The following is a 27,505-nucleotide window of genomic DNA, read 5'->3' as shown; positions in this document are numbered from 1 at the left end:
TAAGCTTTAAAAACTTTATTATAAATAAGAAAATAGATTACTCACTTTCTATACTTACACCTTGGAGTATAGACACTCAATTCCTATCATACTAACACCTTACATAGCAATTCGATGCTTCCCTACAAGTATTATACATATAGACCTGTGAAATTCAATTAGTGATCATTAATGATCCTCAGAAAGTTTTTTGCTTTGCAATTTTCCATTTACCTTAATCAACAATATATTTAGGGTTTTGCAAGTATTAAGTGGGGTTTTGTGGAGAATAATATAACGAATGCAAAGCTGAATTTCCCCTTACAACTGAACGCTGATCTACAGCAAACACTGCTTTAACACAAATCTACTTCATACAACATTACATAAGTTTTCTTTCTACATGCTTTCAACTATTGATCTCTTTTTTTCTCTTAGCCAAAAATTTTCAATACCAACTTTTATAATTTATTAATAATAACTTCAAGGAAACTTATCCACATTAAATTCCATCTAATTATTATTATTTTTTAAATTTTATATCTCTCTAATATTATTAAATTTTGATATCATCTTATGAAATACAAAATATTGATAATTTCTTTCTTTGTTTTTAAGAACTAATAATTACAAAGTGAATATGAATTAATCCTTCTTATTAGATACAGGTGAAATAATTCAATTACTGAAAGTACAACCTTTAGGTAGAACTTAGGACATAAATACACCAAGATTTTTCCTCTTATTGAGGTAACGCTCAAGATGTTACCTAAAAATATTCGGACTATATTCTAGCAAATTGAGTAATTTATGTAACCAACATGTGTTCATATTACTACAATAGAGGTAGTGTGATTTTTAAATGAACGAAAATAAATAATTGTTGATTAGGTGATGCTACTGTGGCGGAAGTGCTACATCATAGGAGGGGCAGTGGAAATGATCGTCATGTCGAAGAAATTAGTGGATATTCGTTCGAGGAACTCGTGTATTTCATTCAACGGTAGTCCAAGTTCTTCCAAATCTCTTTTGGTCTCCAGGAACGGTGTTGATTCCAGTAGAGGCTCAAGATAGAGTCTAGCTTCTCCTGATAATACCCGTTCCATCAGGCTCTGGAAAAATGTTTGGTTTGGTTTAAATTAAAAAAAAAAAAAAAAAATAACAAATATAGATATAATTTTGGCAATTTAAAATGCAAATAAGCTATACTAGTTTACTCCTGCAAGAGCTCTCGCATTAGATGTGATTCTTTCTTTTCTTTAATTCATTCGAACTATAAGCGAAATCATGCCCATTGGTATGAACAATATAATTTTATAACGAAGATCAATCTAACACACACAATTTGTAAAGCTGCATACTTTATAATAACTATCTTTAAGTAACAGTTTACATAACAGGTAATTAAGTTGCCCCACTTGAAAATATCAAAGCAGTTTTACAGTCAATATTCAGCTATTGGTTAACTTATATTCAGTCTGGGTTTTACTCACTGAGACCTCGTAGCTAAGCCGTACACACACGGTTGTTTTAAGCGAGTGATTGTTTAAGCTACGAATTGTTTGTGGGAACTGACAGACTAAAAGTATTTTATCAAACTTATGAGCTCCAGTCGTTCTAGGCATTCTTGGGATATCACTGTGTAATTTTAGAAGTGAAACCTATAGATTTATAGTCTTTAACTTAAAATTGATATATTATTGTTATAAGGATCTTGAGCTCGATTTGTTTTAAAAAAATCAAATAATTGAATGATTTGAGCAATCAAAAATAAAAATGGGTAGAGTATTCAAAAAGAGGCCCAATGGTCGCGTCAGCTATGGGATCCCATGGCAACCATAGCGCTCTGGAAGCTAACTTTAAAATGAAGTTTGAGCCATGCCTGATTTTTCTTTAGTTTGTATTACATTCTTTCATACACATTAAGGCAAAGGTAATAGAGACATGAGAATACACTCACACCTTATTTACATTAATATATAAATTAAATGTTAACCAAAAATATACATAGAAAAAAAAATTTAACCTGAAGTAAGATAATATTTTAAACATATTCATTCTTATATATATTATGAAATAAATATTTAAAAAGGAATTAAAAAGTAAACTTGATTGGAAAGATTTTGCGTATACTTAGGAACATTTTTAAAGTATTTAAAAAAAGTCCAGATTCCAACTTACCTCTTTTTCATAATTAGGACAGATATATTTAATTTAGTAGAGATCTCAGTACAACATTAAATTAGAATCAATGATATAAAGTGATATTTTTGAAATTATGTTTTAAATAATTATGATAAACTAAATATGTTTTTTTTATATGTTTATAAATATATTTTTATGATGAAAAATGCGAATGTGTTCAAAATATATTACCCAATGCTCATGGGACACTGGTAGATTTCTTTAATATTTTGTCATGTAAAAATTTTACTTAAAATTATCAACCTAAAGTTATAAATTGACAAATGTAATTTAATAGTATTGTCAATTGTAATTGTTTAAATACTACATGTTCTTACGTGAAACAAAATAAATTTCTTTCCTAAACAATTTTTTAAACCTGTAGAAAACTCAACACTTTAACATACGGACGAGTAGCCTTGCCAACAGAATGCAATCCTAATCGAGGTCAAAATAGTTTTAAATTGGTTCAAACTAGTCTGGATCCTCATTGGATTATTAGTTACTGAGATATCCTTCGTCAATCCCTTTTGAAACAAGGCAAGATAAATATGTCTTATACCATTCTTCCCAATTTCTCATACAAAAATGTACTATCAACTAAAAACTGTTGGAACTTCAAACGAAGAAAAAGATTACCTTTGAATCCACACCAAAAGCCTATACATATAATTCAAATTAAGTAATTATCAGGAAATATTTTATTTCTTTACATTGGTCAATATACCAGGTCATTCAAAAAGTCCTGTCGTTTTTTTGGGGGAAATTATAAATAAATAAATATTTTCAAATAATCACCTTTATTCATCAAAATATCCACCGTTACAGTCGGTAACCTTCTCCCAACGAGATGGTAAAGCCCAAATTCCTTCCTTAAAAAAATGTTGATACTGCAAAAATAAGTGGTCAGTTCGTGAATTAGGTTGTCACGGTCTTGAAAACATTTTTGTCTCAGATTGTTGTCGAGATCTCTGAATAGGTGATAATCAGTGGGTGACAGGTCAGGGGAATATGGTGGGTGAGGCAAAACTTCCCAGCCTATTTCTGTCAATTTTTCCCTGGTCAATTTGGCGGTGTGTGGTCGAGCGTTGTCTTGAAGAAGCAAAGGTCTTCTTCTGTTGACTAAGCAGGGATCAAAAGTCTTAAGCTTGGATTGGCAATGGTCCAGTATATTGCAGTATACTTCTGCAGTGATGGTTTGCCCTTGATTCAGAATCTCAAAATGCACTATACCTTTGGCTGTCCAGAAAACAATGAGCAAAACTTTCTTTGGATGGAGATCTGGTTTTGGAAATTGTTTAGGTTTCTCATCTGCCAACAACCACTGATATGATCGTCTGAAGTTGTTGTACAACACCCATTTCTCATCACAGGCGATGATTCGATTCAAAAAGGGTTCGACTTTCAAGCGGGAAGTTAACGAAGATGCAGTTGTCAAGCGAACAAGCATATTGGCATCTGAAAGCTTATGAGGAATCCATTTATCCAGTTTTTTCACTTTTCCCAGTTCTTTAAGGTAATTCCAGGCAGTGGTGGCTGAGATATTAAGTTGAGAGGCTATCTCTGAACAACTTTGACGCGGATCCAACTCTACTACTCTTCGAACGTCCTCCTTATCAACTACAGTTGGTCGACCTGAGCGTGCCTCGTCTTCTAGTGTCTCGTCGCCTCCACGAAATTTTGAAAACCAAAATTGTGCCTTCCGCTCAGACAGCACATCTTCCCCAAACACGGAGCATATTTTTCTAGCAGTTTCGGCAGCTTTTGAGCCAAGTTTAAACTCATAGAGCAAAATCGACCGAATTTGAGTTTCAACTGGAATCATTTTAACTAGACAGTTGGATGGTGACTGCATTAAATTAATCCTCCTTAGCCTCCTATTCATAAAGTATAAACATTTGTGTTTACATGGATAAAAGTTGTATTGAACGGAATTAATTAGCAAACACTCTAGAATCAAAATAAACAACGAACAAACGAAAAACGACAGGACTTTTTGAATGCCCTGGTACTTTAAAACGGTTATCTTATAAAGCAGAATATACTCTGCGATGTTGTATGAAGCATCAACAAAGAAAGCTTGATAACAAATTAATTTTGAAGTAGATAAAAATAATAAGGAGATTAAAATACAGTTTTCTTTTCATCCTTTCCTCTATATTTATTGTTCTCCAATGTATTAGTCCTCAGTCTCTCCATTAAATTTGATGTATTGTGTTAAACATTTTTTGAATTGCAGGCTATTATGCCCAAGTCGATTCATAAACATTTGTAATCTTGTTCTGTTCACTTTAATTATTTATTTAACCACCAGCTTATTTGTTATCACGCTTTATATAAACAAAATCTGTAAAAATGTAGAAGAATAAAGAAAGAGAAAAGAGTCAAAAGAAAATGTTTTTATAACCCTCTTAATTGGTTTATCTACTTTAAAATTAATTTGAAATCAAGGTTCTTTGTTAATGCCACATATATCATCAGTATACACAGCTTGAGAAGTCAATTGTTTTAAAGTAAAATAATATATTAATAATTAATAAACTAACAAATAAAGGATTTTAATGAAGACTGTTTGAAATTGATGAATTCAAAATTACATATCTTCACGAAATACCAAAAACTCAAAGGTCATCTATATGTAAGTCGATCACATAGCCAGAACAAATTATGAATAATAGTTCAGAAATACGCAGAATGAGTACATTGGAAAAAAAGGTTGGTAATAATTTGACAATAAAGCAATGCATAAATAAAAAAATATAGAAAATGGTTATTTCAAATGTGTATAGTATATAAATACCAGTTTAGCGAGATTATTAAAAACGAATATTAAGTTAAGAACAGGTTTATTTTCCAGCTGCGTTCATGCAGATTTATAATAAATACTTATGAAAAATTAAACAGATCATATATATAGTTCAAAAGTTTTAGAAGCAGCCTTAAATCGCGTGAATGCAAAACCCGCATAACAGGACTGTATTGCGGTATACTCTCCATAGGGAGTTACCTGAGACAGGCGAGTGACTTCAAGCCAATTACTCTCCATTCCCCAGGGGTTGTCTAATTTCAAGATATTCATATACTTGTGCTTCTTGGGAATTTGTCATGATGTTATTTTGAGACTATGGCAAATATATGTGGCTCTATCTACACACTCATTTAGGTACCCCATCTATTGATGAATTGACCAACTAGCTATGAATGTAATGACATATTACAAATATACCGTTAAAATATATTTTATACCCTTAAAAGGCTGAAAAGGAGCTTAAAGAGAACCACTATTTGTACCATTATGATTCAATTATCGTTTATTTTTTTTACAACCCCACTTGTCTATGAAGTGTTAGGAGGTAGGAATTCAAAAGTAGTTTTATACTGAACTCACGTACTACTACTAAAACTTCATAGTTCTATGTGGACTATTTTTATATATATACAAAGGCTCACTGATTACCTAATTTAAATAGACATAATTAAATAAAGAGAAAAAAGTGTGTAACTACTAAAACTTTTTTTGAGTTTCATATCGTTACAGACCACACAAAAAACAAATTGTTAGTTCATTCTCGCACTCCATGAGACGAATGATAAAACAATCATCGTCCTATATTATTGAATACATATTTCTTTTTCAAGGGTTGTAGTTGTAGTTTTTCATTTTTTTTCCTTTTATAACAATGAGCAATAAAATATTTTTAGTATTTCGTATCTTTACATATAGCATTTCATTTGTTATATTTACATAATATCAACTGGCTATATTTTCATAACGTTCTAATTTATCTATATATTTATTTTATTTAAAAGTAATGGAATAGAATCTCCTAATTATAACTTAATAATTAAATAAGTATTGAATTCAATTATAGCAATAAAGGAAGTAGTAGAGGATAGGATGGAAATCCAGTTGAAAGTGGACTCTGCCCCAATGACGGACGGCCTGTCATGTTAAGGAAATCATTAGCCGGATGAAAAGATTACCAGGACAAATTGGTCAACTCGAGTACAGCTGAACTCGGAAGGCGGCATTTGTCTTAGCTTCAGTTGTAGGCTGGTCGAGTTAGGATAGTTACCTACGTGTCTAATAACGCCAAGCAATGTGAATTTGAGCCACAATGCTTTAAAGAGTTATGTATATTTATCTTCCTTTATCCCCCCTTGATTTGAGCGTTTTAAAGCCAAAGTTTAGTAACTTTACTTTCCATAAAATTTCATTTAATACCAGAACTGACTTCTGAGTATATGTGACTACCTACAGAAATAGTGGTTAGAATAGCATCCCTGGTAATGACACAGATGAAAATAAATTATACAGTCAGCAGTGGTGTATCTGCCATTGATTTAAATCAAAATTTGTTAGGCCATTCTACTACCAGACTCCCCCTATCAAGAGTTACCACTTTATAGAAGATTCCCAAAACCACAGGGTTTGCTCACGGCTAATTGAATAAAATAAATAATTTTCTTGCCTAGTTGTCCTCGAATCCTGTTCCAGGATTAGAAGCAGAGCCTGAAACATGTAGAAATCAAATTTCTATAAGAGAAAATACCATAACGCAACCAATGGCGGTTAACCTATCGGTACATCAAAATTTTACTGTATTATTATAATTAGAATAATACTCAAGCAGATTTAAAAAATTTGATTTTCTTTTTGTGCAGGAGGATATTTCTTTTTTTATGACACAGTACTTGTGTGTGTAGAGTTAGCGTTGGTATGCTGGAAATTACAGTAACTATCGAAATTTGAAGAGATGTGGCAAGGCAAAGAGAAAGGATTATCTCCTTTCAAAAACCAATGGAATTCCATAATAGTTAGTAATCTGAAGCATCTGGTTAGGAATAAATGTGGTTTTGATTGACTCAAGTTAGAAACATGGATTATTTCAATTGTACTTTTTCTGCCTACATTCAGAAACCTTCCTTTTTTCACTATTCTCAACAAATATTTTCGAGAAGATAATTTAATCGAACTATAAAAAGTACACATTTAAAAAAATTCCCTATTCGGAGATAAATAAAAATATTACTGGAAGAAGATAGTTGACCGTACGAAGTAGATTGTAGGAAGATAGCCCGAGTGGCGGTCAATGATGATATCCAAATAATAAAAGAAAACTATTTATTGCTAACCAAGGTTTCGTTCCAGTTTGCAGGGCTTCGTCAGGGCTGTCAGATTGAAGCAAAGATGATATACTATTTTGAAACCTTTATTGACCGCCACCCAAACTATCTTTCTACAATCTAGAAAACATTACGAAATAATATGACCCGATTAGCATACGCCCACATCAAGCAGCTCATAAAAAAATATCGGAAAATAATCGGCTAATTAAACAATAATTCACGTCTAGTACAATGTTTACTTAATTGCCTGTCATATTCAAATAGAAGCAATCGATTTGAAGCCTTGATTACCTTCACAGTCTATTCTAATTAATATTAAAATATAATAATGAACAATCCGGTTAAATGATTCCTTACGTGCGATTGGTGGCACGCGAGTCCAGTCAGCACCCAGTGACCTAAATCGCTCCCAAACCCGAACTAAGCGATATACACTTCTCTACGTATCATACCATCACAATAAAACACATGATTATTTGTTAGATATTGTAGTAGTCACTATTAACTATGTTTCTGTAAACTGAAAGGTTTTTATTACAGGTCATTATAGAATAACTAACTAGCGATAAAGTCACGGTATATTCTCAAACTGGTCAGCAGTAAATAGTCAATACATCCATTTTGGAACATTATCATTTAAAAATGAGGTTTTCGGTTATAAAGAAGGGTAATTAGCAAAATGAAAAAAATACTATATTAAAATAGTTTATAGTTACCATCCAGCCAGGAGTCACTCACTGTGATTCAATATTAACATAATTCTTTCAAGAAAAATCAACTTCATAAAGATGTTTTTAACGATTTATAAAAATTAGGCTTAAAAACCGGTGATAACAAAAACTTCGATTGTTAAAAAAAAATCAGTTACCATGTTTTACTTAACGCTAATTTATTCAAAATTTCTACTACAAAATGGGTAACATCAATAAACTCTGTTAATAAAGTTTAAAAATAATGAAGTCGAATATTATAAATATATATTTTTACTTTCACATAGCCATATGTGGAATATATAGAGGAGAAAGTATTGCGGCCTATGTGAAATTTTCAATTCCAATTTTCGATGTAAATACACGTTTTGAGGTCCCCCTGAGTCCAAATAACCATGTCTCACAAAATGGTCTGTGTGAGTGTGTTTTTTTTCTTTTGTTGTATAAAAAGTTATACAATAGTGAGATTCCTACTCGTTAAAAAACCACCTCCAATTCTTCTTTGCCACCCCACGGAACCTCTGTCAAACATTACTTCACGAAATTGAAAGGCTATATACCTACATCTTTTTCCTGCATCTTATTTAAGCTAGGCCATTGCCCGGCTTCTTTTCTCTCGCTCTTGTGCTCTGAGCCATCAACTAATTTACGCTGCATAACCTGCTGCAGCACTCCAATTTTCCTGCCTAGTCATCATCAAAGAGAATAATTTTTTGCTGTATGTTTAGCTTTTCATTTTCTTGAGTAAAATCTGGACAACAGACGAACAAATGTTCCACTGTCCAGGGAATCACAAGTTGGGTACAATGATCCGTCCTCCAGTTTGAAGCACCCATGCCCTGTAAACATTCAACTGGGATAATAAGCCACCTCTCCGTGTTATCGATGTTGAAATATCAGGAATCATAAGATGGGTCCATCTTCCAGAAGATGAGCATTTCAGCGCCTCTGCCATCTTTCAAGAGTTGGAATGTGGGTGAGAGAGAGAGAGAGATCATTCTAGTTCAAAAAAAAATCTTATAAAATTAAAATTACGTATTGAAGGCAGCACCTTTTACACTAACATCGACCGACGATACGTGCGACTTTATAGAATCGATTATTTACTTTCTTTCGATTTTCTCCAATTAATTATTTTCCCTAAACTCACTAAATAAATGAGAAACTAATATCAGATAGGTCTCATCCTCATTGAAATAGTATAACAGTACTTAAACTCCGAATTTTCAAAAAATCTTCTAAAGAACATTTAGTTTTGTCTATTTGAAAAAAAAAAATTCAGTTCTCATTGTTAGCAATAATAAACAATGGATAAATACAAATGATCAAAGAATTTTATGAATACCTAAGCATTAAAAAAAAATCAAAAAACATTGAAGTAACCGATTGAAACAGAAAAAGGCCAGATCTTTTGTTAAACTGTTGTATTCGTAGCAGAAACCAAATTTATAAATTATTCCTACCTCGAGAAACTTTAAAATACGAACTTTTATAGATATCTACAGAACAATAAAAAAAATTTGTTCTTAATTTCTGCCTTTCCTGTCCTTTTTATTTCATTTTTTTCAAAAATCACAAAAATGGCAATAGCTTTACGATCCACGAACACGATCCCCCATTAACCTTCACAAAAGTAGGTGATGTAAGTAGCGTGATAAGTGAAGATTGTGTGATGTTCACACTGCACCACATTTTTTTAATACTATTTATATCTTCAATTGTATACCCTAGTATCGTTTATATACATGAACTAAAAAACTTCTTTGAAACCTAGTTCAATAATTTCGAATACACTTTTTAGAAAAGAATATTCCTGAATTACACGATATTCCTGATCAATTAAAAAAATAATAATAATGTATGCAATTAAATGTAAGCTCGAGAAATTATTTAAGTTAAGAGTTAAATTAAAAACATGTCAAAAAGAGATGTTTTTTTTTAAGAGTCCCCTCTTAAAAAAAAAAAAATTTAAATTAATTTTATTTTTATTTATTCTTTCTCGACCTTTATTTATTCTTAACTTACTTCTTTCTTTTCCATATCTTAGTGTGTATATTTTGTTTTCTCATTTCTACTTTTCTATTTTTACGCGTTATTACGTCTCCTTTTCATTTTTAACCTACTAATTTTCTTTTTTTTTTTTTTTTTGTTATATTCGTATCATTGTCTATTTTATATTAATAGTATTTTATTTCTTCTTTTCTTTCATTAATATAAAATTTTCTTTTCACTTATATTTACAGAATTTTAACCCTACTATTATGTCAAATATTTTTAGTTGTTTTTGTATCTTTTTAGCCCTGATGAAGCTGTACAAAGTGGGGCGAAACGTCAGAAAATAAATAGTTGTTAACTATTTTTTGTTTTCTAGTGACCACATCCCTGATCATCTTCTTCATTATTTGCAATAATACGGTCAAAATTTTCAGACGCTACCTTGATCAGTTTCAGTTTACTAAAATTAATATTGTATAAATTTCACTTCCAAAATCTCTACTCCAGAAGAGTTTTTTTAAAAACTCTTTCTTTAAATAAATCTTGAAGCCTCTGATCATATTGTAAAAAAGAAATTTTTTAAAAAATATTTAATAAGTTTAGGGCACTAAGAGAATTTATAAAAATAATAAAACAACATTGTGTTTTTTATTTATATTTAATTTTCATTCCTTGTTACAAAAGGTTTTTATTTTCTCGTGACTCGTTTCGGCCATTCTTAAGGATCTTATTAATAATCCAGCTAACATTGTTATCAACATGTTATAGCTATTGTAATAGACAGTGTAAACTGAACAGCATTATAATAAGTGAAATTGTGACAATAAGTTATTGACTAAGATAAAATTTGACGAAAGCATAATAGCCTGCAACATTTTGATACCATTGTTAGCTGTGATATTAAGATTCATGAAAATTACCGGAATGGCAGAAACGTAGGAGTTACGAGAAAATAAAAAGTGTGAGAACACATAGATATTTTTTATTATAATTTTGTTTTTCTTTAATCAGTACTTTGAACTTAATTAATTCTAAAATCGATAAGCTAAAGATTTCTGCACTTTTTTTTGTTTTTACCGATTCCAATAAATTCTCAACCTTAAGGTAGCTTCAGAAATATAATCGAATAAATATAAATAATAATTGAATTGTTATTAAACTAAATTATTCATATTTCGTTGTTTCCTTGCATTACATAACTTTATATTTTTATTCCATTAATTATTTTAATCATATATTTAATTACCTATATATACGTTTTATTTCCCACTTTAATTATTACTTTATTTTTTATCTATATTCATTCTGTACAATTATCTATTTTAATCATTCCATATACACTTTATTCACTGGTTGTTTTCTTGTTTATTGTTCTTAGCCCTTATAAAGGCTAGAGATTCTGGCCGAAACGCAGGCACTAATAAAAGTGTTGAGACTTACCAAGATTACCATTTGATTTATTTAATAAAAGTTGATTAAGATAAAATATCGTTGCTAGTTTGCTACAAATACACTCTGAAATAAAATGATAAATAGTTAAACTAGAACAACTTCTTTTTTTTATTCATGATAAATGTATTGTTACTCATGAAAGACAATTAAACAAAACATTAAACGTTATACTTAACAAATTACCATATGGCTTGAATTCTGTTTTTTTTTTGTTTTTTTGTAAAATATTTCGTCAATATTTATGATCTAGGATATGTTACATATAAAGTTATTTATTGATTTCTTTATACTAAGATGTTGACCTTTTATTCTATTGTTTTTTTACGATAAATCCCACATCAAATATATTAAATTCCAGATGAAAGTTCTTCAAATATAAAATTAATTTTCCTGAAGATAATTTGCCAAGGAAGGTACAGAGCGGCAGTGGAGTACCGCAATGCGGCTCGGTGAGGCCCAGGTATTCAAGCCTACTGTCCTCTGCCTCTTCTAATAATTTTCCACCTGATGGAGCTTATATTGAAAGGTGAAAATCTTTAGCATTAAGGAATTATATTTACTGTTAACGCCAAATATTAATGTATTTTGATGTATAATCGATCCGGTTGCATATGGATAGAATACACAATACAGTTCATACATTATTTGAGTTGCAAAACGTGCTAAATGAAAAAAAATGGAAAACTTGCAAAATGTTAAAACGTTTCTTCATTATAATATCTCTAATATTGTTATTATAATCCCTTAAAATGGGAATCACATATATAATGATTTAATACCAAGACTGTAACTTTTAAATAAAAATTTCCTAAAAATTTAAAAATCTATGGAATTAGTCCTATAAAATCCGGTGAAATCAAAAAATTCAATTCACAATAAATATTAGTAATCATGTTTTACGACCGAATGGCTCATCAAATCATTAATATTTTTATAATGATTTTTAATTTAAATTATTTTCAATATAGCTAATTATGACTTGACCTAATTATTTATTTTTTTTAAAGATCAAAAATTAATAACAACATGGAAAACAAATCGATTTTATGTAACTAACTGAGAGGCACAAAGAAGAAAAAATAAAAGAAGAGAAAAAATGTTATTTATTTAGTTAAATCATCATCATATAATAATGAAGAAGATGGATGGGTTAAACTAAAAAGAGGAATAAAATTAGTTGTTAACTTTTGACCCCAACCCTGACTATATTCTTCATTGTACAAATTATACGGTCGATTATTTATATATATCATTTTATGATGCTCATATAAACATCATTTTATGAGCTAACTGTTGTAATAAATTTTATTTTATTTGGTAGATATTTGCATTTTCAAACATCTCTTTGACTTATTCATTATTTTTACTGATTATTTCATACCTTTACATGTTCACTTTATGTTTTTATGAGTGAAAATCTATTTAGTTTTGCCATTTGTTCTATATATATAATGATTCTCCTCGACATCAAAAAAGCATTCGACAAGGGTCTCATCTATAAGCTCATAAACTTTAATATTCCCTCCTATATCTTTCACCTCCTTGAATCCTACCTCAGCATTAGATAGTTCTTCACCACAAGGAACAGCACCAACTCCTCAACCCACTACCGATCAGTTGGTATTCCGCAGGGCTCTGTCTTTCCACCATCCTATTTAACATTTATATATTCGACCTTCCCTGAAACCCATCGGTAGAAAGACCACTCTATGCTCATAGCACAGTCATTTATATATCGTCATAAAGAATAGACGCAATCTAAGCAGATAACTTACAAACCCAGTATTTATTTTTAAAAATGGAAGATTAAATTAAACGAACAAAAAGTACAAGCTATAATATTCATTGAAAGGAGACCGTGCATAATTCACATTATGGACTTCACATTCATATTGCTCGATTAAACTATAAGCAAATATTTCAAAAATGATATAGGACCGCCATGTGTTTATTATAGCCCTAAGGCAAATAAATAAAATATATATGTAATACTACATCTAATAATAATTAATTTTTGCAAAATATAAATAATAATTAATAAGAAGTCGTGTAAATTTATTAAATGCTTTTAAAAATAAGAGCTACCTTAAACTGGGGGTTGCTGTCAATCTTGTACTTGTAGGCCTCCTTGATCTCTGCTAAAGGAACGTTCTCCATGGCGTCCTTCACTAGGGCCACCACTCCATCTCCCGGGGACCGCGGCCACCTGGAACTGGACCCCTAGCGATTAGTGATTCCGCCAACATCACAAGAATACGTCATTAGTGATTGAGACTTACTTCTTTTCCTGATCGGGCTGGACAAATGGTATGTCGAGGACGTGGTTGACCTTGTTGGCCAAAGAGTAGGCGTCAATGTTGTACATCTCAGCCATGTATGCCAACTGCAGTTGAAACGTTAAAGTCTTAATTCATAAATGGTTGATTATGTGAAAAAATATAAGTATGTGATAAGATAAATCAGAGTTTATTAAACTTATTAGTAATATTCTTCGGTGACCATTCTGCAATGGTCAGCATTGTTCATTTTTTATCTGGACCGTTTATTCTCTTCTTTAACCCAATCATTAAACTTAGAATTAAGTACCAAACTACTTTTTTATGAACTTCTTTCTAGTATCATTTTTTAGGAGCAAACGTTATGTTTGACTACATTATAAAACAATTTTATACTGAGTTATCAACAAAAATATTTTCTAATTCTTTATAAAAACGATTTAAGAGCATTGAAAGGATGAACACTTGTTAATCATTTTCATTTTATTTTTATATACTAAAAGGAAAGAAAAGTTAATTTGGTAAATAAATCAGTCCCACGCCAGCACGTGGAAGAGGTAAATGATTTTTACTTGGCAATATTCTTAAGAGAAATTGAGAACTCAGCCCCCAAGAAGCTTCTAAAGAACTTCTTCGCCTGACAGAGCCCATTAATTTTCAGTAAAGAGAAAAAATACATCAAGTAAAGATCTAATGGGACCCCTACACGATCTTTACGAACCATTCAAAATCCAGACTGACTTGAACCATTAAGACCCCTATCAGTCTGACTGAGTCTTATTTATAAATCAGAAAGCGCAGTAAGGATTTGTTTACGATTTTTTTGGTGCGTAATTAACATAAACTCGTTTGGTTATTATTTTGGCATTTAGCCAAGAATAAATATAAATATAAATAATTTGCAAGAATAAAATTAAACGCATGATAAGAACGAATTTTGAGAGAGAGAATTTTAAATTCATTTTATCGAGATTTTTTAATATGATCTCTTGGTTATATAGTGTTATATGTTTGAATACTATGGTTAATTATAGAATATTTCAAATAATTTGGTATATTGATGGATTTGTTATTTGAGATTCGTTATATACAGGTTCCACAGTATATATATGAAAATAAAAAGTAATGCGAAGTGACCCCTTACATCATCATCTTATACCTTCTTACTCTGCTCTTTAGCTAAGTTATTATTTATATGGGCTCACATCAGAGAACTGCGGACTAGCTTCGATGGCGGCCACGTTCTCCTTGAACTTAGACCCGGAGAGGTAGCCGAGGAGGGACTTGACCTGCTGGTCCTGGATGGCGTACTCTATCGCGATCGCCATCACCTTCTCGAAGGGCACCATCTCCACCAGCTCTATCACGTCCTGCTCCACCAGGTTTCTGTTGTCTGCAAACAAACGTGTCAAAACAAAGCTCGCTAAACGAGATGTGAAACATAATTTTAATTAGGGCTTTCAGAGCCGGTTCCACAGTTCTTGATTTTGACTAATATTTATTCAACTTAAATTGATCCAAGAGTAACATTCAAACTCTAGTAACCCAACGAACTGTTTTTGATTTACAGTTTAACTTTATTACGATATCTAGAGTTTTTCAGATGGGCGTCATAACCCTACCCTCTAGCAAAGCAAAAGTTAAGCCAAAAAATCACGCCTGTGATAGGAAAGTTTACGTTGAGGTTAATAGGAATGACCTACATTGTAACCTAAACTGAAGCAAAAGGCAACCAATGATTGGCTCGTTTCCAACTCCTCTGCCACGCCCCTGAAAGGCACATAAGGCCTGCCTTTTTGGCTTCACTTTTTCTGCCTGCTTATCCCCTATATTGCATTCCTTTTTCCAAGGATTTCCCAAATAACTTAACTTTGAGATACATGGGAGTTCTCAGCGGTGGACAGGAGGGGCAGCTGTTCCCCCCTCTCCCTCACTCCCCCTGAAGTGAAAAAAATAATTAATTTATAGAAATAAAATTGTTTTCAAGCAAATACTTACTGTAATAACTAATGAAGCAATACCGACAATTATATATCATTTTCTTAAAATTTCGGTTTCATTCGCCTTTTTTGGGTTGAAATGTCACAATAAGATCGACTATAACTTGCACCCCCTCTAATTTTGATTCAGGTTACACTTATGTCATCATCGGCCAACTCATCAACTTCAACCAAATCAATTTTATTTACTTATAGAATAGAAAATATCGATCCTAGAAAACAGATTGTAATATTCTTATGGTTTACTAACTTCTATTTTACTTCGATTTTCTCTCTAACTCGGTTTAACCAGCGATAGTTGTCAGATAAAGTTTTATTTCAGATTTGAAGTTATCCTTTTAACTGGTGATCACTGATTTTAACTAAGATTTCAGAAGTCATAGTTAAAATTGTGTTGGTGTTCAGGACATCTTAATTCGCCTTTACTTTGACACTATCTTACAAACTTTAAATGTTACTCATATACCCTCAACAAATCATGAAAGTGCACTCTTTCAAGGAATTGTAAAAACCAAACATAGATATGAAATTTAAAAATCAATTATTTATCCTCCTATTGTTCTAAATAGTTGAGTATACTTCTTTAAAAGACAGGCGAGCTCATTGTAAGAGACCTAGTAGAGGCTTCCATCAATCGCTTGCTCATTCCATAAAGCTAAAGATAAAATATTGCGATTCATCAGAGAGTCGTTAGAGGCCGTAGTTCTTTGTCTCTCACTTTTACCCATGCTCTACATTCTTGCGGCTCATTCAAAACACAAACAAAGGAAAGCCATTGCTCTTACTTATCGATCCCTCGTACATCATCGACTTTCTCCGCTGTCAATAATAACCATTTCAGAAGTTTCGACAAAATATATCAGATCTATGAAGGTTTATTTAAAATAGTATATAAATTAAATATCATGTTTACACAATCAATGATATATGAAGAATATTGACGGACTCAAAGACTGGGGGTTGGGGGAGAAACCCCAATAGAAAATCAGGATTTTAATAATTGAAATAATTTTATATTATATCATCCATATTTTTACCTAAAACAATAAATAATAATTAGTAGTTTAAATTTTTAAACTCACTTCCCCGAAATAAAACACGAAAAATCTCGCATGCACAAGAGAAACTGTTTTTTCTGAGATCTCACGTACAAAATAAATATAAAATGTAAATGGGGTATTACAAGAAGAAATGATAGCACTCAAAATATAAAAAACTGCCGAAGTTTAAGTGCTAATTTTTTTATCAAATTGTATATGTAATAAATAAATTCTTCATATTCTGCATTTGTACTTATTATGTTTATTGGAATTTAACAAAAAAAAATCAATAATTACAACTTGACCTATTTTATTTCAATTTTTTTCCCTTCAATTCCACTCGTTAAGATTTGTGTTACCTGATTTTTTTAAGAAAGCCATTGAGCCTAATGGGCTGAAATGAAAACTAATTAAATTTGTTCCATATGATTGCTCTGGTAGAACAAATATTTTTGATGATGTTTCTCTAAATAAGAGACAATTAGAATAATTTTTATTTTGGGGGGACAAATCTTGGGAAGTAAATCTTATTGACTTAGAAAAAGAAAATACTAGTTACTGTTTCAGGCGAATAGTTTTGGAACTTTTTAGAAACAATTGAAAAAATGCTCTAATTTATCTGAAATATCATTCTAGTTTCTACAAAACTGAGAGTAATCAGGGAAAACCATTTTTTTTTTTAATGGTCACCTGGATGGAATCAAATTTTGACATTTAGAAACCACAAACTTTTTTTTCTTCTGTGTTATTTATATTTGTTTATATATATGTATATAAACAAAAAATAAAGTTTAGGAACTATAATATTTAAAAAGTTAGGTCTTACCTCTAGGAATTGGAACACCATTGACCAAAATTGCACCAAAAATATAGATGAAATACTTGCACATCTAGAAAAGAATTGAATTATTCAATAATGAAAGCTAAAAAATATTTTAAATAGTATCAATAAATAATCTTTGAATAAATAAAATATTATATTTATAACCTGATTAGCAACACACCTTATTTTTATTGGAAACATTATGCATTCAGTACAGTAATATAAAAAACATTGAAACAAATGTAAATTTATTTGCTAATTTCATATTTTATAACATGATTTCTTTCTTTGTGTTTATATAGAACAAGTTAGATATTCAATTTAAAATATTTTCTATGTCTAAAGATAAATTAAAACTTTATAGGATGTATAAATTGTTGTACAAAAAATATGCAACCCACTGACAGGTAACTTTCACTAAATCCCATATTTTTTAAATTTAAATAAAGTGAGTGAGGCAGCATGAACTGAGCATCTGAGCATTATTACTCTATTAATAATTTTTAAAAAAGGTCTGATGCAAGTACTATCAATTTTTATCTTGAGAATTCATTAATAAATACTTGGATTCATTTAGTTAAACATTTATCGTGAATAAATTATTCTATATTTGAAAGGAAAACCTATTCATCCCAAAAGTTTCTAACCTTTATTTTCCTGGGCTTGTCTTTCCAAACTTATTAGTTTTAAAATAGTCTAGTTATTTTTCATTGATAATTTTTTTTTCAATGAAATGGCGGTAAGTAATGATGAGTCTGAGGATCATCATGGAGTAATCTGTACCTTTGTTTTCAAATCTAAAATTAAATCGGCCCAGTAGTTTCAGAGAAGGGTGCTGACGGATTTTTTTTATTTTTTTTATTTGAATTATGAAACCCAACCCAATACTGAACCAATAGGTTTGTAAATGAAAGAAAATATTTTAAGTAATGTCTTTACACTAATAGACAAATTTAAAAGGATTAAAGAATTCCGTCCATCTAAACTGGTGATTTTTTACCACTTTATGCCGTCCAAACCTAAATCCACCAAATTATTATAAACCAATGTTTTAGTGTACCTCTCCCTTGATCATTCTCACGTTTTGTGGGATTAAAAAAAAAGCCATTTAATATCAGTTTTGGTATTTTATTGACTATTCATCTCATCTTGCCATATATATTTTTTTCTCTTTAAATTTCATTGAAAAAGGTTCAAGTAATTTTTAAGAAATCAGAGATGTATAAAATATGGCAATGATCATACAACAATTATTTAAAAATAACTTTCCTGGAAGATATTGAACAAATTATGGAAAGTTACAATCATTCTACTTTTTTAGGCAATTGAGTACCAAATCAATATTATTTTTTATTAGAAGTGGAAAGTCTTTAACTTAATGTTAGCTTAAATTACTTTCTTTAGATGTAACTAATTACCTTACCTTGGTTGGTTGTTCAATAGCTAATACAATCACACCTCACACCATTGAGCAGTAAACGTTTTTTATAATATGTATGTTGAACGCCACTGAGCTCTTATGTTGAGCTTCTGAAAAGTTAATTAACTTTCAAGGCACTTTATTTGGTCAAGGAATTTTTCAGTATTCTGAAATATGAAAGTATCACCAAAAAGTTTTACAGTGACAGATATAGTACATCATCTAAATATTAGTTTTCTTTTTTAGATATTTTTGCTATAAAGAAAAGCTAATTTATATGAAGAAGTAGAAATAATTTTTTGTAAGCGTACTATACTACGAAGTTAGGTAGAAAAATAAACATCAGACATAAAAATTAAAGTGAAGAAAGTTTCAATCCTCGCATATTTAGTTTGGTGATGTGTAAATTGTAATTTAAAAAAAAAAATAGCAAAAATAAGTTGGAAAATAAAAATTAAAATAACATCACCAAATTCTATATAAAAATTACTTAGCTCCAATTCATAAAAAAATCATAATTTACTAATTTCCAACAACTGAACTGACAACCTTCAAGGCATATTTATACATCAAGAATAATTAAAGATCACCAATTTGTTTACCCTCATTACGGGGCTTATCTTTCAGTAACATGCATAAGTATTATATTAAGATTATATAAGTACAAAAAAAAAAAAAAAAAAAAGTAGACCCACATATTTTATATATTACCTTTAGATATTTTTTTTTGTCACCAATAATTAAAAATAAATAATAATATTACTGACTGTTTCCTAAAAATAAGTAATGAAATTCAGGATCTTGAATTAAAACTGGTATATTGGTTAAAGAACAGACTAAATAAAGAAACACAATTTAAACAAATGACAAACTCACCAATTTTGATTTTAAAAAAATATATTGACAATATACTTTTAATAATAATAAAGAAACATTAAATAAATGAATTTGAAACAAGTTAATAAACATCATAAAATAATTCAATTCATTAGAGAAAAAGCTGTATAATTAACTAAAGTTTCTTGGTATGGAAATCATCTTAAACAATAATAAATGGACAAAAAAATAAAATAGTTAACATATAATATTTATTTTTTACTCTAACCATTCTCAATACAAAAAATAAATAAATAAATGCAGCTAAAATTTATCACTAGAGCAAATAAAATTAATCACCTCAATATGTTTCAAAAAAGAAAAATATAAATTCTACCGCATTAGAATACAGCAGTATAAATAAATTGAAAAACTGAAACTAAAAATAGAAAAATTTTGGAAGTGATTCATTTAAAAATAAATAAAAGAAAGGCTTTGTGTTCCTCTGACACTAAGTATTTAAACAACCATTAGGTATGGTGATATTAATAATAAAATAAAAATGAATTAATCATGAACAAAAATAACAACAGACAGAAATCTTATGACTTAGAATTTGCCAAAAATATAAATAAATATTAATTAGAAGTAATTGTGGATAGTTATAATTTGATATATTTATAATGGATACTTGAAAGTAATATGAGATAGTAAATACAGTAAGTGGACTATAACAAGCAATGAGATAAAAGGAACTCAGTATAAATAGGATTATTTTTAAAGACTTCAGATGTAACAAAGTTATACTAATAGAAATTACTACTAAAATGTTATTAACTCTTTCTAATTAGTTCCTAATTTATGATAATGTTATATATACTTCTGCACTTGACAAAAGGAATATCTTTGTATAAAACAATTGTCAGGTAATTTAAATTTATTATAATGATTTTAGATTAAGCTACTAAAAGTATTTATATAATAGCTAGTTATACATTAATGTGCAATATATTTTCTAAAGTTTAGTTTTGAAGATGGAGACAAGGCTCCAAAATGTAAACATTATTTAACAATGAATTAGTTTTTAACAAATAAATATATTGAACTTTAGGGGTTAAATTGCTATGAGGTGAGTCAGGGTAAGTACATATTTTTTTTTTTGAGATTTTGTTAGGAGAGCTACCAGTTATGGGTAATTTGAGGTAAATACAATGGATTTACTTAAAATCACTCTGAATGGTAGCTCTCCCAATAAAATAAAATTGAGAAAAGTCTCCATGTATGCACTTTCTTCCAGATACTAATCCATCCCGACTTACCTAATTCATAATTTACAAGTATAAACTTCACACAAAATTAGATACAAAAAGATCAAATGTTATGGTTTAAATCAAGTTAAAAAACTCATTTTTAATACCAAAAATCTTTCAATCATTACAGTGAATTTTATCCACAAAGTTCAAAGCCAAAATCGGTTAATTTCCAGTTTGATTTTTTCTCAAATAGATATCGTCCTCAATCATCAATTCCCTTCAATACTCGAGGTTTTTTGTTTGTTTTTCTATTAATTTGCATATTCATATTTTTCTATTCTTTACTAAAGGATGTTAATGAAATTATCAGACTAAAAAAATTATGTCCCTTTGCTTAATGCTTTGATAGAGGCACATTTGATAAAAAAAGTTGTTTTATTTTATATTTGACATCGTTCATGGATTGCACTGTAGTCGGGGATTACTTTGTGACAGCCCTACTAGCTTGGGGCAGGCTGCAGGGGGATACCATAAGAGAAAATCACAGTCTACCATAATATCTTTGAAACAGATCAAATTAGAAATAAAATAATTTTTTGCTACGATGCCATATTGTGCCACTATCAAAGCAAAGCATTGATATATTTCTGTGTAGTATTCCAAAAGAATACAACATTTCATCAATAAAAATATTAATTATATAAAAGTATAATTCATTATAAGGAAATTGGTTATTATTATGCTTCATTTTTTTTCTTTAATGATTAATTTATAAATTATGTGTAAATAAATTGTATTCTTGTTATAATTTAGATTATCACATTAACATCCACCTAATGGTTATCTGGCAACTTATTATACTATTTTCATTTCCATTTAATTTCACATTCATAACAGAAGAAAAAAAAATTTTGCCAATGTTTGATTTTAATGAAATTTAAAACTTATTTAAATTAGTATATTAAATAATTTTTAACAGAATGGTACAATTTAATGCTTCATAACTTTCATAATTAAGTAATTCCAAATAACTTTGACAATCTTTTTTTTAATAAAAATAAAAATTGTTATTATGCTCTTGAAATAGTCTCAGTTTATTTTGTTTCTAATTTTACTAATTGGATAAATTTATTCATACTGATATTTGATGTATAATCAGTACAAATCTTTCTCTAAATGCTGTTTACTGCATTAAATATGAAAGTTGAATTTCAATGAAGATAATAAAAAATATTATATTATGTGTGCTATTATTCTAAAGACTATGATAAAGAAAGGGAGGACCTGAGATTACTTACTTTCTGCTGATTTGATGGATGAGGACTGAGCCAGTGGCACAGAGGATAGGCTGTGACAGTTAATCAGGCTAGATTCAGCTTGTCAATTCAGCCTAATTCAACCTTCCTATCCAAACACTAACAACCTTCAGGTTCAATATCATTAGCTCAACATTTTTTTTTTAATTGTATCTTAATACAATTAAAATAATCTTCATATATTAGTACGTGCCATTAGGACCATTTAAAAATACTAAGACAAAGTGAATTTACCAATCATAATACAATTATTAATATTCTGTTTCAAGTGTAGAAAAAGAAGCTAACCTTCAATTTACCATTTCAATAAATAAATAATAATGTTTAATTATAAGATGATGTTTAAGAAACATTTATTTTCAAATATAATACATAGATTCACCATTTTAAGTAAAAATACAACAGTTAGAAAACCAAGCAATTTTTAGATCAAGTTCAAAATTGATTATTTTCATTAATTGATTACTTCAATAAATCAATAATAACAACTTTTCTTATATCAATCACATTACATCTTAAGTAAAACAATTTTATAAATGAATAAGAAGGCAAAATATTAAATAAATGCAATAATCCTATACTAAATATTTAAAAACAATAAATATACAAGGACATCTAAGTATGACTACAATTTGTTTTGAGAATGAAATCATCATTGAGCCACCAATACCTCCTCTATCTATAAATCAAGTAACTTACAAAGATACAAAACAATATTTTTTTTAAACAATTAATATAACATTTTTTACATTATTTCTTTTTTTAAACAATGAGTATTTCTTACAGGTTTTTACACTATAATTAGTAATAATTTATCGCTTTAACTTCATTCAGTGCAGATAATGTTTATAAGAACTTTAGAATCAGTCCAATTTTCAGAAAAGAAGTATTTGCAGCTCAACAATATGTCAATGTCCAGATATATTTATAAGTCTGTATGAACATATTAATATTTACATTATAAATACATTTCTATTCTTATCACTTTGATTCTCAGAGGCAGTAAAAATAAATTTATATGTTTCTTGTAAATATTAATTTATGATTATTGTATTTTTTGTATGTTATTTATATAATAATATATTAAAATTTAATTAATAAAATTTTATTGAGAGATAAGAAACACCAATAATTTGAGATAAAACTTAATTTATTTTTATCAAACCTTAATGTTGTGAAAATCTTTTTCTTAGCTAGAAAAATTATGGGAGGTAAGATTGATGTTATCTATTATACATTTAAACCTGTATCATGTGTGAGGAATAAAAATTGGATTAAAAAATAAAATTGACTGTGGGGAGGAGTGCAGGCTTACTATTTTAAACATTTTAACCGAAATTGGACAGCTTAGTTCACAGTAGAGCAAAGTAAATTTCCACTAACTTTAAGAATAATACAATTAAAGATTCTCTCTTCTAGGAAAATTATAATCATTCAATTATTTTTTTGACTGAACAGACTTAGATTTTATACTTAAATCTGTTCAGTCATAAGATTGATTGAAAAGTAGCAATTTTCCTAAAAGAGAGAACCTTTAATCGTATTTTTCCTAAAGTTAGTAGAAAGGCACTTAGCCCTACCATTAGGAATTTAATTATAACATACATGATGAATAATATACAAAGTATAATTGGATCCAAAAAAAAATATGTATTTCATTTATAAAAGTTTGAATAACAAAATTTTCAATGTTTAATAAAATTGTAATTTTGAAGACATAAAATATCTTGAGAGAATTGCTTCTTTATTTTTCTATAAAACTATTTATTGTGATAGTTCATCTAACACTATAATTCCAACATATTTATGCATAATATTATGAAATATGACCTATAAAAAATATTAAATAAGAATTGTAAAACTTTTGAAACTGCTCCTAAAAAAATTATATCATATGGTTTGTCATTAACCTGACCTCTTGGATTGATAAATACACATAGGAAACTTAATGTTTTACATTCAAATGATATAATATAATCATAAGTTGTAGTTTACACAATTAAAGTAAATAATTAATTTGACATTCGACCACAAGGGCGATTTACACTCAAATTTGAAAATTTATTGAAATTATTTACAGGAAATGTGTCAATTTGTCATTTTTGTGATTAAACAAATTTCCTTCTATACCACCATATATTTATTAGATATATCTAATATTTAAGGCATCTATTTATTTATAGAAGATGACAGTTGATTGTTTTACCAACTTCCAACTTTCTTATGCATAAAGGACTATTGATTTTTACATTAAAATTGAAAATTTTGATTCCTATGATAACAGCTTTTCCAGACTGAATAAAGTTACAAAAAATCTACGTTTACCTTCCTAACTGCGGCACATTCATTGACTATATTGCCTCTCTAATTACAACATGTCCCAAGTATATGGGTGCCTATATGCCATATAATAGATACAATAAAACTATCTACTTTTCTAAAACATGAAGATGAGGAATTGGCTCCATTAACTTTCCTATTTATATTAAACTTATTCATTGTGATCTCTTTCAACTGTCCAAACTAATTAAGTTTAATGTGCTATGTGCTATAAGGTATTATAAGAAACATTTTCCAGCAGTTTCCATATATATCAAAATAAATTCACAGAATATTGATTATTCTTTATTTGGAAAAACATGTAGCTTTTTTGAAAAACTATCTCTCAAGAACTATTAAACGTAAAGAGCTCAACTATTTATTAGAGCTCGTATTTTAGAAAATTTATTTTACTTTAAATAATGTACTATGAAGTTTTCTAATATTGCAAATATTTTTAAGGATATGGAGCTCCAAAAGAAAAACGAACAAAAATTTTAGGTTTTTCTCAAATAAAATGAACTTCAGGAGGTCATGCACCTTAAATGCTTCAATATATACTTTTCAATGACATTTTCTGTATCCCTTGCATAGTCAAAGTAAAAATTGGACCATTTTTTGACAGAAAATATCTTTTTTACTTGAAAGGATTAGTCACCATTTTTAATTCCTCCTTGCCATGGTTTGTAGTCTTTAATTTTGACTCTTAATTGTATATTGATTTCATTGAAGTAATAACTTGTTTATTTTCTAGTCTTGGCCTCAAGGACTGAGTATTCAGTAGACTTATATGGTACATATACATGGTCTTTATGTGCAGTGCACTTGTAGTTATATACAAAACAGAGAGATTATTGTAATAAATGATAATAAAATTTAGACGATTTAACATTTTTTCATGAGATTTTTAAACTGTTTACAGAATGAAATAACAAAACTATTTAATGTGAGCCAACGTTTCATCCCGGATTGCAGGTTATCATCAATTAATGAAATAATTGTTTTCAGAAATATTCTTTCTTATTTATTGTCCATACACATAGATTATCCGAAGTACTATAAGTTTTGATCACAAGACTTGGTTTTCTCAAATATTTGTTCTTTCATTAAACTTTTCTAAAAGATTTTGAGGTATTGAAAAAGAAAAAAAACAACACAGTTCATCTTACAATAAATCTTGCATTTAGCTGTTATTTGTTAGGAGATTCTGTTCTGATCATGACCGTGAATGTGTTTAGGTTTTGTTCCAACCAGAGATTTCATTTCGATGTCTATACTTTTTACTGATTAAAGAGCTTTGTGTACTTTCATTTTTAGTTTAAGTTAGTAACTCTTAAATTAATTAAATGAATTTTTAAGAACTAAATACATTAACAAGAAGATATGGGTCTTAATTGTTTTCCTATGATTCATGCATTAGTGTATCCCTCCCAGGGAGTGGGTCACCATGTACATCTTTGAACTATGAACCCTTTGGCCAATAAGACCCCCAAATCTATAAATTAAAACAAATCAAGAACAAACTGAAAAGTAGTATTGCTTCAAGCACTGACAATTAATAGCAATATAGTTAAAGAAATAGAAAGAATTCATGATTTTGCTAATAAAAAAAGAAGTAAAGTAACTCTTAGTATAATTTTAACATTAGTTTCCAAATACTAATTAAAATGACCATCGTTTTTATTTTTATAACTAAATGTTGTACAGAAAATGAATTCTTTAATCTGGAGGGCCCCCTAACTTAAAGCCCCCAGAGCCTCCATATGGATAAAACAGCTGTGGGGCCTCTCAGTTTGCTTTCAGTGTAAAAGTTTATTCATGTTATTAATTGCTTTATCTGCAAAACATAAGGAAATTAAATTAAATATAATCTTACAAGTTATTCTTTTCAACACCCTCTAAAAGCAAATTCTGGATCCACCTGTTATTGGTGAAGTGAATACTTGAGGAAAATTACTTCCACAAATACATGAAATAATGACTATCTTCAAATAAAAATTCATATTTTTATTTTATTTTTCAGGGGGGGGAAGAGAGGGGGTGGAAAGAGATGAGTGAAGGGGAGAGTGTCTAAATAGCACAAAAGAGGCTTATAGTCGCAGAGTTGGAACGAAGATGAAGTGTGACTGATAAGAGAACAAAGATTGTTGAACAGCATACCACTCACACTAGGTCAAACTGTAATACTTTGAAGAGGAATGAAAGGACCAGTTCAATTCCAAGTGTGAGTCAGAACAGCCCTGCCCAACTTCCATAGATTTGGATGAACTGCAAGCACCACTCTTAGAGGATCTCACACCATATCTAAATGCTAAAAAACACTGTACCTTGTCTTGCATAATTAACCCACAACACAACAAGTAAGTCAGACCCAGTGGCATTATTAATCTTCTTTTCATATAATTTTACTTAAACAATATTTATCGCTATGAGTTCCTCAACCATTGTGCTCTGGAGATACAAAAAAATGAAGTGCAGACAACTTCTTTAACTGAATGGTTTCATCAAGGAATACTCAATTCATACAGAGCTCCTTCTTAAGAATCTTTCAATATAATAAGTTTATTTCTTTATGAATCAATCAAATAATGTCTTCTTTTTCCACAAATAAAAAAAAATTGTTAACATTTTCTTGATAAAACTTTTGGTGTTTATTTATTCTAAAGCTGTAAAAATAACTGCTCTTTGAAAATTAAAATCATTGAAGAAAACTTACACTTCATCACAATGAAAATATAGATGGAAACAATAAATCATAGGAAGGAGGTTAGGGTAAGTAAATTACACAATAA

The 27,505-nt window shown here is 29.3% G+C and overlaps 1 protein-coding gene across 4 annotated transcripts; it reads right to left on the bottom strand.

Moving 5' to 3' along the window:
• On the bottom strand, positions 1 to 22,494 carry LOC106682869 (protein G12). Of its 4 annotated transcripts, none has more exons than XM_067046175.1 (7): positions 22,377 to 22,494; positions 19,008 to 19,176; positions 17,593 to 17,656; positions 14,932 to 15,119; positions 13,730 to 13,833; positions 13,536 to 13,662; positions 1 to 1,091 (listed from the first exon to the last, which is right to left on the bottom strand). In XM_067046175.1, the coding sequence occupies exons 3-7, from the start codon at positions 17,654 to 17,656 to the stop codon at positions 894 to 896; spliced, it is 681 nt and encodes a 226-aa protein (XP_066902276.1). In that variant the 5' UTR covers positions 19,008 to 19,176; positions 22,377 to 22,494; the 3' UTR covers positions 1 to 893. The 4 variants fall into 4 exon arrangements, with proteins under 4 accessions (XP_066902276.1, XP_014279451.1, XP_066902277.1 ...); XM_014423965.3 differs by having other exon boundaries at positions 19,013 to 19,176; positions 22,377 to 22,493; XM_067046176.1 differs by having other exon boundaries at positions 19,008 to 19,119; positions 22,377 to 22,483.
• Between the last annotated feature and the right edge of the window lie 5,011 nt (positions 22,495 to 27,505).

Source organism: Halyomorpha halys, unplaced genomic scaffold, assembly GCF_000696795.3.
Source record: "Halyomorpha halys isolate HHAL.00 unplaced genomic scaffold, Hhal_1.1 Scaffold448.1, whole genome shotgun sequence".
NCBI classification, from domain to species: Eukaryota; Metazoa; Arthropoda; class Insecta; order Hemiptera; family Pentatomidae; genus Halyomorpha; species Halyomorpha halys.
The sequence above is the reverse complement of the archived record's forward strand: the minus strand, read 5'-3'. Positions and strand labels throughout refer to the sequence as shown.